Below are 19,684 nucleotides of genomic sequence, written 5' to 3'. Positions count from 1 at the left end.
AGACTGAATAAAAACATGAAATATTATGCAATATTTATAGCCTAGTGTATATTATAGTAAACATCTTCACCTACCAATATGGGAGGAGCCCTGAATCGTGGAAATAACGTCAGAAACTGTGTAGAATTATCTTCTTCTTGAATCAGCTGCCATCTTGAAAAGCTTGTAAAATTGCCTAAGTCATATTGTCTTGTGACTTAGGCAAAATAAAACTGCCTAAGTCACACTCTTGACATAGGCAATTATACTAAAGGGGTAGAATGGCATGATCTGTTTAACTGAGGATGTAGGCAATTTTACCAGAGGTGGCCAGCATCATGAGGAGATGATTTAGGCAAAAAAATCATTTTTGTAAAAAAATGACTTAGGCAATTATTTTAAGAAGGTGACGACAATCTAGTAGTGCTCCAGCCTAGCCATTATCCCATTATGTCTTATCATTTTTGTTGGCACTGTCAGAGGCTGTCACAAAGTACTTTTTGATTTGTAAGGTTTGGCAAACTAACATACTTTTGTCTGATCTGACATTTCATTGTGTCTTCATCAGTGGACAGAGCTTGCTCAGCTGTCATGGGGATGACTCAGTTGATGATATGATATTTAAATGATATTTAAATTAAAGAATCACCTGTCAGTGTCTGCCGTTGGATTTGAATGCCCTTGATCTCTCTCCAGCCGAACACCGACTCCCACTCTGATTTGAACCTCTTTCCAGCCGATGCTGTGACTCACTCTGGTCAGGTTTTCACGGTCAGCTGTTGCTGCTTTCTGTGTGTCTCTGTTTACCTTAACCTGAGCTCAGCCTCATCAGTAACCCACCAGTTGTGTCCCGCACTGATGAATATCAACCTGACTATTTTCTAACACCAACAAGATAATGGGTGCAGCTAACCATTTTTTCAATTTATTGTTTATTATATGAAATTCAAAACATGTAAAATGCCCATCACAGTTTAAAAAAAAAAGTTTGATGACATCAACACTGTAAAAAATATATAAATTTTACTGTCTGGACTGGAACATGTTGCATGTAAAATAACAGTTATTCAATTAACAAAAGAAGCTGCAGGTACTTTTCAGTAGATCATAAAAATACCTACTAAGTGACTAACCCTTTCAGCTCCAAACCAGTCACCTGTGTAGCGTCTAACCATACCTTAAGCTGAGCACCCATCCAAGTTACAGGAAACGCTGTCACCACTCAGAAACACAGCTTGAAAGGGGAACAACACCTCTTTTCATTCAGTGCGTTGTTCAGGTATGAGCGCCCGTTTTCACGTGAGCAGAATTCCATCCTTGGGTTACATTACTCCATGACAGCTGAGCGAACTCTTTCCATTGTTGAATACTCTGAGATGTGCTTGAAAGTGATGCAATGCATGTACTATTAACGAGAGTCTCTAAAATGATCATAGATTTGAATCAACACGTTTTTATTTATACATTCTATTTATTATAAGATTTGTACTAACAGAATTTTTCTGCAAATGTATTTGCATTGGATTATATTAGATTAAACAGATTAAACTGGCAAGTGAGTGCATATTCGAGATGCCGTCATGCCCTTCAGTGTTTGAAATATACTTAACTCTTTCACACATTCTGCTGCATGTCTCTGCACCTCTCTATTCTATGTGTCTAGTTGCTGGAAAGTCGACGAAATATGCACTCAAGGGGATGGGGGTCACGCTGAAGCCGGACATCAAAGGAGTACCCGATGACATTCTGTGGAGACATAACGACAACAAAGTGGTGGAGTTTAATGGCCAAGAGGAAACGGTGTACAGCCACTATAAAAACAGGATCACCCTTGACTGGGTCTCTGCAGAAGTCCATATCACTGACCTCAGATTTGAAGACAACGGACAGTATGAATTGGAAGTATACATTAACAAACTTTTGTCCCATTCATATTTTCTTTTGGAAGTCATAGGTAAGCTTTTTTATTTCTATTGTTTTTTATATTTTTATATTTGCATTTATTTTTATATTTTGTTATATCCCTTGTTTTTTCGCTGTAACAAGTACATTTCCCCGGTGTGGGATAAATGAAGTCTCTCTTATCTCATAAAGTTGTGGATAAAAATCTCAACACACAAAGACATTAAACTACCCACAATAAAGAAAAGGGATCATTGGATCATGGGATCTTTTCAGGTTTTATTGTTTTATAACTTTTAATCGCAATAGATTTTTGTGACACTTCTAAGCAGAAAACTCAGAAACTGACTACTGTCAGATTTACATGTCTACAATCGGAAACGGTTGCCAGTAGCAACATTATAGTCGAGAGGCAAAGAGGATGCTGCTAAAAAAAAACTCACAACCTGTTGGCTAGTGTTTCTAAGAGGACGTTGGGGACTATGACACAAAGGGAGGAGAGTTCTATATTCTCATTACGCAAAAAATTAGCTTTCTCATCATCAAATTAAATGCTGTTTTTGGCCAAAGACCACAGCGCAACACAATCATCCAACATGAGGCGTCGTGGTGGCCTTTGGAAGGCTTGTGAAAGCAGAGGGAAAATTATTTCAGAGAAAACTTGAGGAAATGCTGCTGCAGCTGGCAAGAACAGTGACTTGTCATACGATTTATTTATTGGCAGAAATTTGTAGCATTTAGCAAGAAAGAATGGGGTGAAACTGTGGTCATGTGAACAAAGAGTTCAAGGCTGTCATGCTGCAAAAGGTGCCTCTGCTAACCTGAGGGCTGAATTTAGATAACTTTGTAGGGAATTTTTTTTTCCTTCACTTTCAAGAGTTATTTACTTTACTTTTTGATCAAATCCAGAAATGTGTGTGAGTTCTAGGCATAAAACAGCTACACCTTAAAACGGCTGCACTAGTGGGGGGTATTTTTATAGGTATTGAAACTTTGGCGTGGTTTGTGTTTTAAGTTTCACATTTCATCATGGCCGTTGATTTATTGTCGCATTTTTGCTTTTAAGTTGCCTCCGTAAATAAAAAAATGTAGTATAATCTAAACACAACATAAGAAATCATAATGTACTGTAAAGAGAGTAGCAGCATTAGTCACTCTTAACAAAGTGAAGTGCTATAAACAACTTTTACTGAGGTGCGCTTTTGTATGTTCAAGGGTTTATGTGTTCAAATCCGCCGCCACATTAATTCAGTTTGACCTCAGTCTAGTGAGATTTTTAACTTGTCAGTGTGGAGGCCCCACGGAGACATTCAGTCAGGGCTGGCCTCCCACATCCAGCAGTGTAGAGAGGAGATCAAGATATCAGAACCAGCATTATCTATTAATATGTCACCTATAAAAATGTGTTTCACAATCAGCATATTTGCTTTTGACTTTGCTCTCCAGAAAACACTGTCTGTAACGGCTAGGGATGGTCTATGTTTACATTCAGTGCCAAAAGAACAATTACTGTCAAGATGGGTGATGGGTGTTTGCTTCATTTAACCATGTCAGTCTTCTTTCCCAGACAGCGTTTTAGCATCTAAACCACAATGTAGCAATATGCTGTCATGCCATGACGTTTTCCTAACCTTAAACCAAGTAGTTAAAGTTACGTAAACCTTTTTATCTATACTGAAGTACTGTACTTTATACTGTAGCAGCAGAGGAACGAAAACAAGCGCCATTTTGGAGCAATGATGAGTTGTTGGTATTTATTATGATTATGTCTTTGCCACTGTGGCTACTTTATTCCTTTTATTTCTTTCTTTCACATGACTTTTATGTAAAACTACATCAAGGTTCTGTAGTTTTATTCATTTTTAATCTGTTTTGTGAAGCCAATTCTCTTTTTCTTTTTATTCCCTTTATACCCTATATCATGTTTAGCATTTTGTTGCATGCATGCAATGTTTGTTAACACAAATATCCATATGTAACATACATCATTTATTTATGTATATATTAATTTATTATTTTATTTATGTATTCATCAAGACAAAGTTGCCAAGCCCACCATATCCTGTGAGATGGACGATGGCAGCAGCTCCGACACATCTGCAATCAAGGCAACGCTGGTGTGCACTGCGGGCCCCGGGCAACATCATTCTTCCTTAATGAAGTTTGAGTGGACATCAGATGGAAGAGTGCAGCCTGGCTCAAACTTAACAATACCTCTGGGGGATAATCATGATGATCAAGTATACAGTTGTAGTGTGAGCAACCCACTGACACAAGAAAACACCACATTCACTGCAAAGGATTGCTACCGTGGTAAGATTTCACTAGGCATATATATATGTATATTTATTATTGATGTTGTGGAATTTGCCATTTTCAAGGAAATTTGCGAATTAAATAGTAATTTTAATAGTGTATCCACCAAAAGGGTGCACTGACCATAGCAATTAATTTCTAACTCAGCAGAGCTTCATTTCATTACCAGCGATGACAGAAAATGGAATGCACAAATAATGTGTGCACAGTGTGTCTCCTTTGTGTAATTGATAATAATAACACTTGAATATTATCTATTAATAGATCTCTACTCAAAGTGATTTACAAAAATGAATTATTAAGTATAGTGTCAAGAAATACAGCAGAGCTCATGTTCTAAATCTAGACAAAAATGTGTTACAATGTTGGTTTAGTTATTAATTTAATGTTATTAGAAGCTGTGTAATTTTGACTTTTGTTTTCTTGCAGAAGGTAGTTCATCTGTACTGACTGCCTCCCTGGTCGGCATCTTAGTGCCAATTCTACTACTACTGGGATTACTGTTCTACTTTCTAAGGCATAAAGGTACAGTTGAAAAAATCCTCCTAAACCAGAGAAATTGATCCCAGACAAACTAAGGCGCAGGGCTGGAGGAGCGATTTTAAAAGTGTGGGTGAGGCGTGACAACCCCATCCCTCAAATGTATTGAATACAGTACATTTTAGTATTTTCTTCAAGACCACATGCAAATAACAAGAATGTACATAGTAGCACCACACCCTAAACCCCAAGATGGCTTATGCAAAAGCATTCAGCATAACATAGTATGCACCACCTAAAAGCACACAAAATTATAAAGAACAGAACCACATTTGTCTGACAGCTTTAGTTACTTTTCAGATTACAATTTTTCATACCCTTCCTGTCCAATGATAACCCTACTCATGCAAAAGTACCTGCTTAATAAACAACTCAAAGTACAAGTTACTTTCGGTTTTGATATTGTTACAGTGTATGAACTTGTGCAACACAATGACTGAGGTAGAGTAGGCAGGCTGGAATGTGATGCAGCCTCGCCCGGTGGAAACAGATGCAACAAAGGCATAACTGACAAATGTAGTGAAGTAAAAAGTAGATTACTGCCTCAAAAATTGTAAAGAGTAGAAGTATAGTTAAAAACATAGTAGTAAAAAAATATATAGTAAAAAAACCCACAAAAGCCCTTATTACTTTAAAAAACTACTTTTTTATTCATGTGTGTTACTTGTAAAATGTCGCTGCCCACCCCTGGGTGTACTCATTACTGTATATATTTTCCATCTAATTCCAGGTCTACCAACAATTTGTGTAGAAATCTATTTATGTGCAGTTTTCTTGAACACAAACAGCCGTTATTATTGACTTTAATCTTCACAATGTATGAAAATATAACAGACAGTTTTTTTCTATTCTCTTGCTCTTAGTTGCTGCATGGTTTGCCAAAGGAAAGACAGATGATATAGAAAAACAGTCACCACGTGGTTCAGCAGAAGGTACGATACTGTGTTTTTTCAGTCTATTCACAATTTACTGTAAAACAGAAATAAAGTAAATCCACGCTTTTAAAAACGTTGACGGTTACGCAACTAGATCGTTCGATTTTGCTGCGTTTCTTTATTACTTTTAGCATTAGGAATAAAGGGTGTGGTTGATTCGGCTGGTGTTGACTCTTCATAGTGTGTAATGTGTGTAGCTAAGAGCTAGAACACACTCAGAGAGCACATGCATCCAAAGCTTCACAATACTTTGAATAAAAAAAGGTCAGGTAAAGAAAGGTCATATTGTTTAATATCACCTTTATCTTTGCTCTCGTTCCTTTATACTTGTGAATTACATTGTATTTTGTATTTCAATCTGTTTCATGCTCAGGTGACAAGATGCATCAGGGTGGTGAAAGTAAGGCTCTTGTTGACAGAGCCTCCACACGTCGCCCCACTCAGCCACTTGCTAGCTTGGCCCAAAGTTGTGTGAATGAGAGGCTTAAAGGCTTTGCCAGAAATCCCAAAGAAGACACAGCTTCAGACCAGGACGGTGTAACAGGTAAAGGCTAAAGGATATTGTACTGTACAGGTTTATCAAAACTTTTAACAATTGTTAAGAAATGTGCGCTGCAACGGGAGCAAAACCTGGGTTTAAAGCAAACTGAAAGAAAGCAGTATAATGGTGAAAGAACATTGTGAATTGTGACATTTTCTATCAAATGACTGACTAAATGACTGAAAGGCAGAAGCCCTGACAGGAAGTGGAGAAAAAACACATAATAATAAACTTTATATATCACTTTCCCAAGACAAAGTTAAAAACAGTTCGGGACATGAACTGACACCCTTAAGATAAAAACACAATGAAAGAATAGAATACATAATAATAGAGATAAGAACAGTAACAGTAATAATAAAAACAATGCGGGGAAAAAATACTAATTTAAATAATTTAGTAATAATTACACATATATGTAGAATATGTTTCTTTCATTCTCTCATTTGACCTTTTATGGCTTACATACATATCCATGCCTATATGTTGGGGTGCATGTTGTATACAGTTCAGAATAGAAATCATTATTGATTGAAACTTTCATGGACTGAACCAGGAAGTATTTGTTCGTTCATATCTTTTCTTTTTTGCATTTACAAGATGAAACACCAATTATTATTATATATTTATCACAATTATTACTTATTTGTCCTCATGAAAAGGTGGTTTGTGGCTTGATTTGTTTTATCAACAGTCCAAAAGCCAAATGTGTTCAATCAGCAATAATATCAAAAAGAGAAATGCAAGTCCTTCCATTTTAAGAAGCTGGAAAAAGCAGGTGTTTGTCATTTTTAAGATATTGATAGATTATTAGAATGAATGTTCATTAATTTTCTCTCAGTGAACCAATTCATCAATCAATGCCTTGTTTAAGTACTATTTGTTATGAGCATCACATTTCTCTTCACTGGATTGTTTCACCCTCAACTACTAAGACATCCTCTGTTTGGTTTCATCTCTTGATGCATCCCTTTTCTTGAATTTCTTTTGTTTTTCATTCCGAGTTTAGAAAAGAGTCACCTTCTGAAAGAGAAAGAGGTCTCACAGTGTGACCCCTCAGACTCTGAGAAGGCAGCCGAACCAGAACCAGCTGCTGTGCCGGGCGACTTGAGCAAGGACACGCGGCCTGATCCGGTATCGCCCACTGCTGCTGAACAGACAGGTTTGGAAACTGCACTATCTGAGCTACATCTTAGAGAAATCATTCAAAAGACCATCGCTCATCTTCATTTTAACAAAATACTGCTGCCACACTGCTAACCTGATCTGTAAGCAGCACTTCGCTCGCTCTTCAGATTCAGGATTGAATTTCACAGATTTTACTGATTATTTTACTAAAAATTCTGAGGTTTTAAATGTTTTACTTAATATTTGTTGATCTTTTATGATAATGTTTTTTCACTCCTATATTTTATTGTTCTTTTATGATGCATATTTGAGTTTTATATATATATTAGAAATGTATCTCATGCAAGTGACTTTGCATGTTGTTTGGATAACTTAATATACAACAATGATGATCACAACTGGCTGTACCCATCCATTAGTTGTGCTTTTAATAAAGTTTGGGGCCTATTTGTATTTTGATGCAGTCTATAGGTCTCATAATAAAAGCTTGTCGGCTTGTTATTAACATCACGCTGTGGTCTTTGAAGCACTGTTTTTTTTTTTTTACAAAAGGTCATATTGTTTAATATCACCTTTATCTTCGCTCTCGTTCCTTTATACTTGTGAATTACATTATATTTTGTATTTCAATCTGTTTCATGCTCAGGTGACAAGATGCATCAGGGTGGTGAAAGTAAGGCTCTTGTTGACAGAGCCTCCACACGTCGCTCCACTCAGCCACTTGCTAGTTTGGCCCAAAGTTGTGTGAATGAGAGGCAAAAAGGCTTTGCCAGAAATCCCAAAGAAGACACAGCTTCAGACCAGGACAGTGTAACAGGTAAAGACTGCTGAATGTCATGCTTTCTGATTTGGGATGTTGCACTGTATGTACCTGTTTGCAGGTTTATCAAAACTTTTAACAATTGTTAAGAAATGTGCGCTGCAACGGGAGCAAAACCTGGGTTTAAAGCAAACTGAAAGAAAGCAGTATAATGGTGAAAGAACATTGTGAATTGTGACATTTTCTATCAAATTGTTTTCTCTCTTTTCTGTGCCTCAACTAAATGACTGAAAGGCAGAAGCCCTGACAGGAAGTGGAGAAAAAACACATAATAATAAACTTTATATATCACTTTCCCAAGACAAAGTTAAAAACAGTTCGGGACATGAACTGACACCCTTAAGATAAAAACACAATGAAAGAATAGAATACATAATAATAGAGATAATAACAGTAACAGTAATAATAAAAACAATACGGGGAAAAAATACTAATACTAATGAAAAGACGTTGCTAGAAATCCCTTTTCAGATTACAATTTTTCAGACCCTTCCTGTCCAATGATAACCCTACTCATGCAAAAGTACCTGCTTAATAAACAACTCAAAGTACAAGTTACTTTCGGTTTTGATATTGTTACAGTGTATGAACTTGTGCAACACAATGACTGAGGTAGAGTAGGCAGGCTGGAATGTGATGCAGCCTCGCCCGGTGGAAATAGATGCAACAAAGGCATAACTGACAAATGTAGTGAAGTAAAAAGTAGATTACTGCCTCAAAAATTGTAAAGAGTAGAAGTATAGTTAAAAACATAGTAGTAAAAAAAAAAGAAATAGTAAAAAAAACCCACAAAAGCCCTTATTACTTTAAAAAACTACTTTTTTATTCATGTGTGTTACTTGTAAAATGTCGCTGCCCACCCCTGGGTGTACTCATTACTGTATAAATTTTCCATCTAATTCCAGGACTACCAACAATTTGTGTAGAAATCTATTTATGTGCAGTTTTCTTGAACACAAACAGCCGTTATTATTGACTTTAATCTTCACAATGTATGAAAATATAACAGACAGTTTTTTTCTATTCTCTCGCTCTTAGTTGCTGCATGGTTTGCCAAAGGAAAGAGAGATGATATAGAAAAACAGTCACCTCGTGGTTCAGCAGAAGGTACGATACTGTGTTTTTTCAGTCTATTCACAATTTACTGTAAAACAGAAATAAAGTAAATCCACGCTTTTAAAAACGTTGACGGTTACGCAACTAGATTGTTCGATTTTGCTGCGTTTCTTTATTACTTTTAGCATTAGGAATAAAGGGTGTGGTTGATTCGGCTGGTGTTGACTCTTCATAGTGTGTAATGTGTGTAGCTAAGAGCTAGAACACACTCAGAGAGCACATGCATCCAAAGCTTCACAATACTTTGAATAAAAAAAGGTCAGGTAAAGAAAGGTCATATTGTTTAATATCACCTTTATCTTTGCTCTCGTTCCTTTATACTTGTGAATTATATTGTATTTTGTATTTCAATCTGTTTCATGCTCAGGTGACAAGATGCATCAGGGTGGTGAAAGTAAGGCTCTTGTTGACAGAGCCTCCACACGTCGCTCCACTCAGCCACTTGCTAGTTTGGCCCAAAGTTGTGTGAATGAGAGGCTTAAAGGCTTTGTCAGAAATCCCAAAGAAGACACAGCTTCAGACCAGGACGGTGTAACAGGTAAAGGCTAAAGGATATTGTACTGTACAGGTTTACCAAAACTTTTAACAATTGTTAAGAAATGTGCGCTGCAACGGGAGCAAAACCTGGGTTTAAAGCAAACTGAAAGAAAGCAGTATAATGGTGAAAGAACATTGTGAATTGTGACATTTTCTATCAAATGACTGACTAAATGACTGAAAGGCAGAAGCCCTGACAGGAAGTGGAGAAAAAACACATAATAATAAACTTTATATATCACTTTCCCAAGACAAAGTTAAAAACAGTTCGGGACATGAACTGACACCCTTAAGATAAAAACACAATGAAAGAATAGAATACATAACAATAGAGATAAGAACAGTAACAATAATAATAAAAACAATACGGGGAAAAAATACTAATTTAAATAATTTAGTAATAATTACACATATATGTAGAATATGTTTCTTTCATTCTCTCATTTGACCTTTTATGGCTTACATACATATCCATGCCTATATGTTGGGGTGCATGTTGTAGACAGTTCAGAATAGAAATCATTATTTATTCTGCTCGAAAAAGCAGGTGTTTGTCATTTTTAAGATATTGATAGATTATCAGAATGAATGTTCATTAATTTTCTCTCAGTGAACCAATTCATCAATCAATGCCTTGTTTAAGTACTATTTGTTATGAGCATCACTTTTCTCTTCACTGGATTGTTTCACCCTCAACTACTAAGACATCCTCTGTTTGGTTTCATCTCTTGATGCATCCCTTTTCTTGAATTTCTTTTGTTTTTCATTCCGAGTTTAGAAAAGAAACCCCTTCTGAAAGAGAAAGAGGTCTCACAGAGAGACCCCTCAGATACTGTGTTTTTTCAGTCTAATTACAATTTACTGTAAAACAGAAATAAAGTAAATCCACGCTTTTAAAAACGCTGACGGTTACGCAAGTAGATCGTTAGTTTTTGCTGCGTTTCTTTATTACTTTTAGCATTAGGAATAAAGGGTGTGGTTGATTCGGCTGGTGTTGACTCTTCATAGTGTGTAATGTGTGTAGCTAAGAGCTAGAACACACTCAGAGAGCACATGCATCCAAAGCTTCACAATACTTTGAATAAAAAAAGGTCAGGTAAAGAAAGGTCATATTGTTTAATATCACATTTATCTTTGCTCTCGTTCCTTTATACTTGTGAATTACATTATATTTTGTATTTCAATCTGTTTCATGCTCAGGTGACAAGATGCATCAGGGTGGTGAAAGTAAGGCTCTTGTTGACAGAGCCTCCACACGTCGCTCCACTCAGCCACTTGCTAGCTTGGCCCAAAGTTGTGTGAATGAGAGGCATAAAGACGTTGCCAGAAATCCCAAAGAAGACACAGCTTCAGACCAGGACGGTGTAACAGGTAAAGGCTAAAGGATATTGTACTGTATGTACCTGTTTGCAGGTTTATCAAAACTTTTAACAATTGTTAAGAAATGTGCGCTGCAACGGGAGCAAAACCTGGGTTTAAAGCAAACTGAAAGAAAGCAGTATAATGGTGAAAGAACATTGTGAATTGTGACATTTTCTATCAAATTGTTTTCTCTCTTTTCTGTGCCTCAACTAAATGACTGAAAGGCAGAAGCCCTGACAGGAAGTGGAGAAAAAACACATAATAATAAACTTTATATATCACTTTCCCAAGACAAAGTTAAAAACAGTTCGGGACATGAACTGACACCCTTAAGATAAAAACACAATGAAAGAATAGAATACATAATAATAGAGATAAGAACAGTAACAATAATAATAAAAACAATACGGGGAAAAAATACTAATTTAAATAATTTAGTAATAATTACACATATATGTAGAATATGTTTCTTTCATTCTCTCATTTGACCTTTTATGGCTTACATACATATCCATGCCTATATGTTGGGGTGCATGTTGTATACAGTTCAGAATAGAAATCATTATTGATTGAAACTTTCATGGACTGAACCAGGAAGTATTTGTTCGTTCATATCTTTTCTTTTTTGCATTTACAAGATGAAACACCAATTATTATTATGTATTTATCACAATTATTACTTATTTGTCCTCATGAAAAGGTGGTTTGTGGCTTGATTTGTTTTATCAACAGTCCAAAAGCCAAATGTGTTCAATCAGCAATAATATCAAAAAGAGAAATGCAAGTCCTTCCATTTTAAGAAGCTGGAAAAAGCAGGTGTTTGTCATTTTTAAGATATTGATAGATTATCAGAATGAATGTTCATTAATTTTCTCTCAGTGAACCAATTCATCAATCAATGCCTTGTTTAAGTACTATTTGTTATGAGCATCACATTTCTCTTCACTGGATTGTTTCACTCTCAACTACTAAGACATCCTCTGTTTGGTTTCATCTCTTGATGCATCCCTTTTCTTGAATTTCTTTTGTTTTTCTTTCCGAGTTTAGGAAATAGATCTCTTCTGAAACAGAAAGAGGTCTCACAGTGTGACCCCTCAGACTCTGAGAAGGCAGCCGAACCAGAACCAGCTGCTGTGCCGGGCGACTTGAGCAAGGACACGCCGCCTGATCCGGTATCGCCCACTGCTGCTGAACAGACAGGTTTGGAAACTGCACTATCTGAGCTACATCTTAGAGAAATCATTCAAAAGACCATCGCTCATCTTCATTTTAACAAAATACTGCTGCCACACTGCTAACCTGATCTGTAAGCAGCACTTCGCTCGCTCTTCAGATTCAGGATTGACTTTCACAGATTTTACTGATTATTTTACTAAAAATTCTGAGGTTTTAAATGTTTTACTTAATATTTGTTGATCTTTTATGATAATGTTTTTTCACTCCTATATTTTATTGTTCTTTTATGATGCATATTTGAGTTTTATATATATCAGAAATGTATCTCATGCAAGTGACTTTGCATGTTGTTTGGATAACTTAATATACAACAATGATGATCACAACTGGCTGTACCCATCCATTAGTTGTGCTTTTAATAAAGTTTGGGGCCTATTTGCATTTTGATGCAGTCTATAGCTCTCATAATAAAAGCTTGTCGGCTTGTTATTAACATCACGCTGTGGTCTTTGAAGCACTGTTTTTTTTTTTTACAAAAGGTCATATTGTTTAATATCACCTTTATCTCTGCTCTCGTTCCTTTATACTTGTGAATTACATTATATTTTGTATTTCAATCTGTTTCATGCTCAGGTGACAAGATGCATCAGGGTGGTGAAAGTAAGGCTCTTGTTGACAGAGCCTCCACACGTCGCTCCACTCAGCCACTTGCTAGTTTGGCCCAAAGTTGTGTGAATGAGAGGCATAAAGGCGTTGCCAGAAATCCCAAAGAAGACACAGCTTCAGACCAGGACAGTGTAACAGGTAAAGACTGCTGAATGTCATGCTTTCTGATTTGGGATGTTGTACTGTATGTACCTGTTTGCAGGTTTATCAAAACTTTTAACAATTGTTAAGAAATGTGCGCTGCAACGGGAGCAAAACCTGGGTTTAAAGCAAACTGAAAGAAAGCAGTATAATGGTGAAAGAACATTGTGAATTGTGACATTTTCTATCAAATTGTTTTCTCTCTTTTCTGTGCCTCAACTAAATGACTGAAAGGCAGAAGCCCTGACAGGAAGTGGAGAAAAAACACATAATAATAAACTTTATATATCACTTTCCCAAGACAAAGTTAAAAACAGTTCGGGACATGAACTGACACCCTTAAGATAAAAACACAATGAAAGAATAGAATACATAATAATAGAGATAAGAACAGTAACAATAATAATAAAAACAATACGGGGAAAAAATACTAATTTAAATAATTTAGTAATAATTACACATATATGTAGAATATGTTTCTTTCATTCTCTCATTTGACCTTTTATGGCTTACATACATATCCATGCCTATATGTTAGGGTGCATGTTGTATACAGTTCAGAATAGAAATCATTATTTATCCTGCTCGAAAAAAGCAGGTGTTTGTCATTTTTAAGATATTGATAGATTATCAGAATGAATGTTCATTAATTTTCTCTCAGTGAACCAATTCATCAATCAATGCCTTGTTTAAATACTATTTGTTATGAGCATCACTTTTCTCTTCACTGGATTGTTTCACTCTCAACTACTAAGACATCCTCTGTTTGGTTTCATCTCTTAATGCATCCCTTTTCTTGAATTTCTTTTGTTTTTCTTTCCGAGTTTAGAAAAGAGTTGCCTTCTGAAACAGGAAGAGGTCTCACAGAGTGACCCCTCAGACTCTGAGAAGGCAGCCGAACCAGAACCAGCTGCTGTGCCGGGCGACTTGAGCAAGGACACGCGGCCTGATCCGGTATCGCCCACTGCTGCTGAACAGACAGGTTTGGAAACTGCACTATCTGAGCTACATCTTAGAGAAATCATTCAAAAGACCATCGCTCATCTTCATTTTAACAAAATACTGCTGCCACACTGCTAACCTGATCTGTAAGCAGCACTTCGCTCGCTCTTCAGATTCAGGATTGAATTTCACAGATTTTACTGATTATTTTACAAAAAATTCAGAAGTTTGTAATGTTTTACTTAATATTTGTTGATCTTTTATGATAATGTTTTTTCACTCCTATATTTTATTGTTCTTTTATGATGCATATTCGAGTTTTATATATATCAGAAATGTATCTCATGCAAGTGACTTTGCATGTTGTTTGGATAACTTAATATACAACAATGATGATCAAAACTGGCTGTACCCATCCATTAGTTGTGCTTTTAATAAAGTTTTGGGCTTATTTGCTGTTCAGTGCAGTTGTGTGATATGAGAGTGAGCGAATGGCATGCATGTAGAATTAGTATGTGCTGAACCATGGAGCGCCTCTGTTTAAGGGTTTAGTGTAGGCATAGGCTGTAATATGTGACACACAATATGAAGGACACAGCAGCAGATTCCTTTATTGACTGTTAATTCTTTACAATGATCATAGCGGACGCATTTCAGTTGAAGAAAGAATTGACCTTGGTGAATGATCACGCTTTAAGAATAAGATAAGATATTCAGTTATTAGACCCACCCAGGGGAAATACAATGACTACAGCATTTATTAATTTTTGAAAAGCACATGTTTTTAAAGGTCTTGGAGGAGCCACATTTGTTTGACTTTATTGCCTTTTTTAGTGCAGTCCTGGCTTATTTGGGAAATGGTGACTTTTTAAACCTCCATGATGGAGTAAGGCTGATTCATTTTAAACCTGCCTCTGAATAATTTCATCCTTTTTGCAAATTCTTAGCCGTTTGATGCATTTTTTTATATATTCATTTTAAATGACCTGTTTTTTCTTGTTCTTTATACTGTTTCAGCTTCAGATTCTGAGAAGAAGGCAGATGAGAATAAGGATGCAAAGCCTCTTCCTGTAAACGGTGTCCCTAAGGCACTAACAGACACCGCTGATGAAATCAAGGAAGAAAAAAACTCAGATGAGGTCAATGAAGAAACTGCAGATAAAAATTTGAGAGAATCTGACTCATCAGGCATTTATCGTTCAGCTAATGAATCAGAAGACTCTAGTGGAGAGATGCAGTCGACCACTGGTACTGAACAGGTAGCTTCAAAAAGCACATTCCAGGGGCAAGATTCACACTTTTCACAAGAAGAAACACACACACAAGAAGATAACCAGCAATCAGAAAGTGTAGGTGACAAGGATAAGGAACAGGTTCTGGATTTAGACTCTTCCCAGCAGCCTCAGACCACCACACCAACAAAACCAGACAACAGGAACGCAGATACCTCTCAAGAGTCCCCAGACACTGCACATGCAGACCCAGATCGAGAAGAGGGCAACACAGGGCATGAGTCAGACGAGTCCAAGGTGCAGCAGGACAGCAGCATGGGAGAGGGAGAGGGAGAGGGAGAGGGAGAGGGAGAGGGCAAAGCTGTTGTAGATAAAACCGAGGTCCCAAAAGAAGAAAAGCCAGGCAATGACAGTCTCAGTGAAGAGAATGATGGACAAAAGAAAAAGTGAAGTTGGTGCATAGGCCTTCATAAAACCCGGCAAAGTGAAAAGAGAGAATGAAAGGAGGAAGCAGATAGTGAAAGTGAAGTTGTAAATACAACCTAGCAGAAGGCAAAGGGATCGATACAATGATGTAACGGCAGAGATAAAAGAGTGTGGAGGACCTTCAGTCTAAGACGGCTCAAAGGCAGACAAAGATTCACTGTAGGACTGTAGGAACATCATGGAGAGATGGACAAACAGTGAGAGCCATAGAGAAAAGAAACAGACACTCTCCTTCGTAAGAAAGGACAGTTTTGAGGGTGAGTTCCACACGATCTGTTTAAAGAAACATAATTTAAAAAAAACAGTAAGTATGCTATTTAAATAACAGCTGAAAACAGAAAGACTTCATACACACTGTGCTTTTGTGTTTTTATAAATCAAGCAATTATTAATAAAAAGTTGTATATTTATCGATCGATTTAGCAGCACTAATCTTGAATCTGGCATGAGTCTCATGCTGTGATCTCTGAGTTTAGAGACTGTATAAGGGAGACACTACCAGAAATAACAGCTCATCTTATAAATCTCATACTGCGACCTCATTCATAAGAAACACTTTCATATATCATGGAAATACTGTACGCTTAGTTGGATATTTAGGGAGTGAACAATGAGGTTAAGACAACAGATCTTTGCCCTTTTTAGAATCAAAATGCTTTATTGAAGGTGTTGAGGGGAGTAAAGTCATCATGAGCATTCAATAATCCCTCTGGATTCTTCAAGGACTTAAAAAGCCGTGATCATAACGACAGTGTGATATTTGTTCTTCCATGTTTTGTACATTTGTTTTTATTATATATACTTGCTTGTTTCTATGCATGCATTGCTTTAAAGGCATTTGGATTTTTTCGCAGCTCAGGGTATATTTGTCTCATGAATTATGCATTGAATTCCTGCATGACGGCTACAGCTATACATTTAATTGTATGTAATGGTGTGTTTTAAATGTATTTTGTTTTTCTCACTCCTATTGACTGCACTGAATAGTAAATGCAGCGCTCGTGTGAGGAGATTATTTCCAGGATCTTCTCTTTTTGTTTCATAGTTAGAGCTCACATTCCACTGTTTTTATGGAAATATTGTAGTACAAGCACCAGAATATTTATAACCTTCACACGTACTGCACTACTGACACTGCATCAGGGAGTTTTGGTGAGTAACTGTAAGAACATTTATCTGTCAGTAGGGGGCAGTGTTTATTAAGTCGTATCTCCAGTCATGGACTGATAATTAAAAGAGTTTTTTTAGGATCTTAACAATGAGGTGGTTGAAGGACATCCTTGGCTGTAGAGGCAAGCTTAACAAGTACACAGTTGAAAATGCAATGGCCATATGCGGCTTTACAGGAATTTTTGGGAGAACATTTATCTGAAGTCTAAAGCATGCAGATAATGAGAAATTGTATAAACACCGAGAGGGTTCAGAGAAGTTCAGACAGGTTGTCGGAGCGGGTTTAAAGAAATGCGTCTACTTAAATCAACAGTTACATCACATTTTGGATAGCGACTGTTGTGTAGGTCTACGTGATTAATTGAATTCAGTGAGAAGAAAAACAGCCGCCACGGCAAAGAAGCAGTCAAATCAAAGTGCTCAGTGATGTTAATGCATGAAAAGCAGGTTCACCCACTGCTGGGTGACAAGCTGGTGTAGATTTCCAAAGGCACTGGTTGGGCCATGTGAGAAAGTCATGCATGATTAGTTTAACCTCTGAGTCACAGAGAAGTCTGTGATCTGCTACCACCTGACCTGTGGGTTCAGGGCACAAGCAGAGAATGAAGAATATCGTATTTCTGTGGTTGCAACAAATACCAAGGGGATATTAGAGTATTGAATTATTTGTGGGGATCGGGGCCCTGCCTCCTCTGACGAGGGTCACAATGTGGTTCCACTGAGACGTCGTTGATGTGTCCGTGGCAGCAGGGAAGGTCACATTCTGGCTGAGAGTCCTTCAGTGAAGCAACGGTTTGTCCATGCCAACATATTATTATCTACTAATATCTCTGCAGAATGATTTTTACACCAAAGAGGCTTTTGGTTTCTTCTGGATTTAAAATAAACGTGATAAACCAGGCCAACTGGCCAGGGCATGCCGTTTTAAGTGAGAGTACTTGTTTCCTTTTCCACATCATATAGTTACATTACACTGGAGTGTAATGTTCCCTCAGATACAGCCACAATTACACTTTTCCCCTCAGGTTGTTTAGGTCCCTTTTGCCCTTGCTGCAATAGGAGAGAAGGAAAGAAAGAGGAATGGGCCACCCTCCAGAACTGCCTTTTATACCAGGTTGATTAGCATGCTGGGTTGTTTAAATTGCCTCCTGGAGGGCTGACGTGAAATCGAACAATATCCTCTGGCTTTAGAGACTAGCCCCATAGCTTCTCATTTATTTTTATGCAGAGTTAGGACAGACCTTGGCACCGCTCCACTGAGGAAGCTTAGCCAGGGGAGGCCAGGGCTGGGTAGGTCAGGACAAATCAATTAATATCAGCTCAATAAAAGTTCTTGGCTTTTTCTGGGCCATACTTAACTGTGACAGTGCAACCTGGGCGCCCACCATAATTATGTGGATAAATTGTTAAGTATGGTTGAGACATTATAATGAAATAATATCCCCTTCCTATCTTTATAAAAGACTCTATTAAGCCCTGATTTGTCTTTGGATCCTGCTTTTATGAGTAGTGCTAATATAGCATTGTTATTTTTCTGCTAACATTTGGTCACCATGTAAAATTTAAGCATGCCCAAGGCAGAAAGATTATTATACCCACTGCAGCAACCAACACAGTGGAAACATATGAATATGTACTACTTAAATGCCCATAACTGCTACAAATGGGACAGATAAAATGGATGTAGGGGAGAGGATTGAAAGTTTTCTGACTGTCTGAACCAAAAATGATCTCAGCAGTCACAAATAACTCAAGTAGCTACAAATATACCTCAGCTCCTTTGTGGTCTTAATGAAAGAGGCCCTGCTCGGCGAAGGAAAAACCGTATCAGGTCATTGTTTAGATTTATACAGCTATCATGCTGTCATAACTCCACTAATAAGGAACTTAATTTGAGGATGTTATCTACTGTTTGGGTTGTGTTTGAACAACACAGGGTCTATCAAACGCACAACTGTTGCCAGGTTCGTATTTGGTGACCACAATATAAACACTGGTTATTAGACCTCCAGGCTGAATGAAGGTGTGCACAGTGGCAGCCATGTTTGCGTGAGTCTCATGGTGGATTCCTTAACATCAGGACAGCTTGAAGCTAATTACAGTCTCAGACATCTCCTTGTGGCTCGGTTGAATTCTGGAGTTCGGTCACATCTTTGTGCCTGCACACTTTATCCTGTCGCACAATGCCTTGCCAATATTTCCCCCCTGAAACATCTATAGTTAAGTCAATAAGTAAATATTTTCTTCTTTATGGCCTGGAAAAAATGCTTGGAATATTTACATGTTTTCATTATGGTTTCTCTTGTGCATTTGCGTTTGCTTTGGAGACGGCTTTCATCTTTGTGGTAGGGACACAGAACCTGGCTTGATTTGTACATTTTATCTGAACAGTATGGCTGCACGGCTAAGCATGAAACAGACAGAAAGAATTAGTTTGCCTGTGGTAGAATGGCATATGTTGTTTTTAGGAATGTCAGTGTTGATTGTTTGGTGCACTACTTTAGTCAACACTGAAATATCTCATGTATTTAAGAGATTACTATGAATTTTTGTACAGTTTTTGGTGACATATTCTATTGCATAGATTGGCATGAAACTGGTTCAGGTTCATTCTGCTGTACTCAGACTTGCAAAACTTATAGCAGCTGAGGCCAGTGGTAATTACATTACCACTGGCCTCAGCTGCACTTTGTGT

General features: G+C 37.3%; 1 protein-coding gene across 1 annotated transcript; it reads left to right on the top strand.

The window, feature by feature from the left end:
• Positions 1-6,696: 6,696 nt before the first annotated feature.
• Positions 6,697-16,791, top strand: LOC139208670 (protein starmaker-like). The gene is made up of 4 exons (XM_070838397.1): positions 6,697-6,704; positions 7,218-7,375; positions 12,224-12,376; positions 15,125-16,791. Exons 1-4 carry the CDS (start codon positions 6,697-6,699, stop codon positions 15,781-15,783), a joined length of 978 nt encoding a protein of 325 aa, XP_070694498.1. The 3' UTR covers positions 15,784-16,791.
• Positions 16,792-19,684: the final 2,893 nt, after the last annotated feature.

The sequence above is a fragment of the Pempheris klunzingeri genome, chromosome 10, assembly GCF_042242105.1.
Source record: "Pempheris klunzingeri isolate RE-2024b chromosome 10, fPemKlu1.hap1, whole genome shotgun sequence".
NCBI lineage: Eukaryota > Metazoa > Chordata > Actinopteri > Acropomatiformes > Pempheridae > Pempheris > Pempheris klunzingeri.
Note: the sequence above shows the minus strand (reverse complement) of the source record. Positions and strands in the feature narration are given on the sequence as shown.

What these genes read in the sequence shown, in the direction of transcription:
- LOC139208670 (XM_070838397.1), top strand. An exon ending in CACTGCTGCTGAACAGACAG is followed by an intron (nt 7,376 to 12,223) that starts GTTTGGAAACTG and finishes TTCCGAGTTTAG; the next exon opens with GAAATAGATCTCTTCTGAAA. An exon ending in CACTGCTGCTGAACAGACAG is followed by an intron (nt 12,377 to 15,124) that starts GTTTGGAAACTG and finishes TTTCAGCTTCAG; the next exon opens with ATTCTGAGAAGAAGGCAGAT.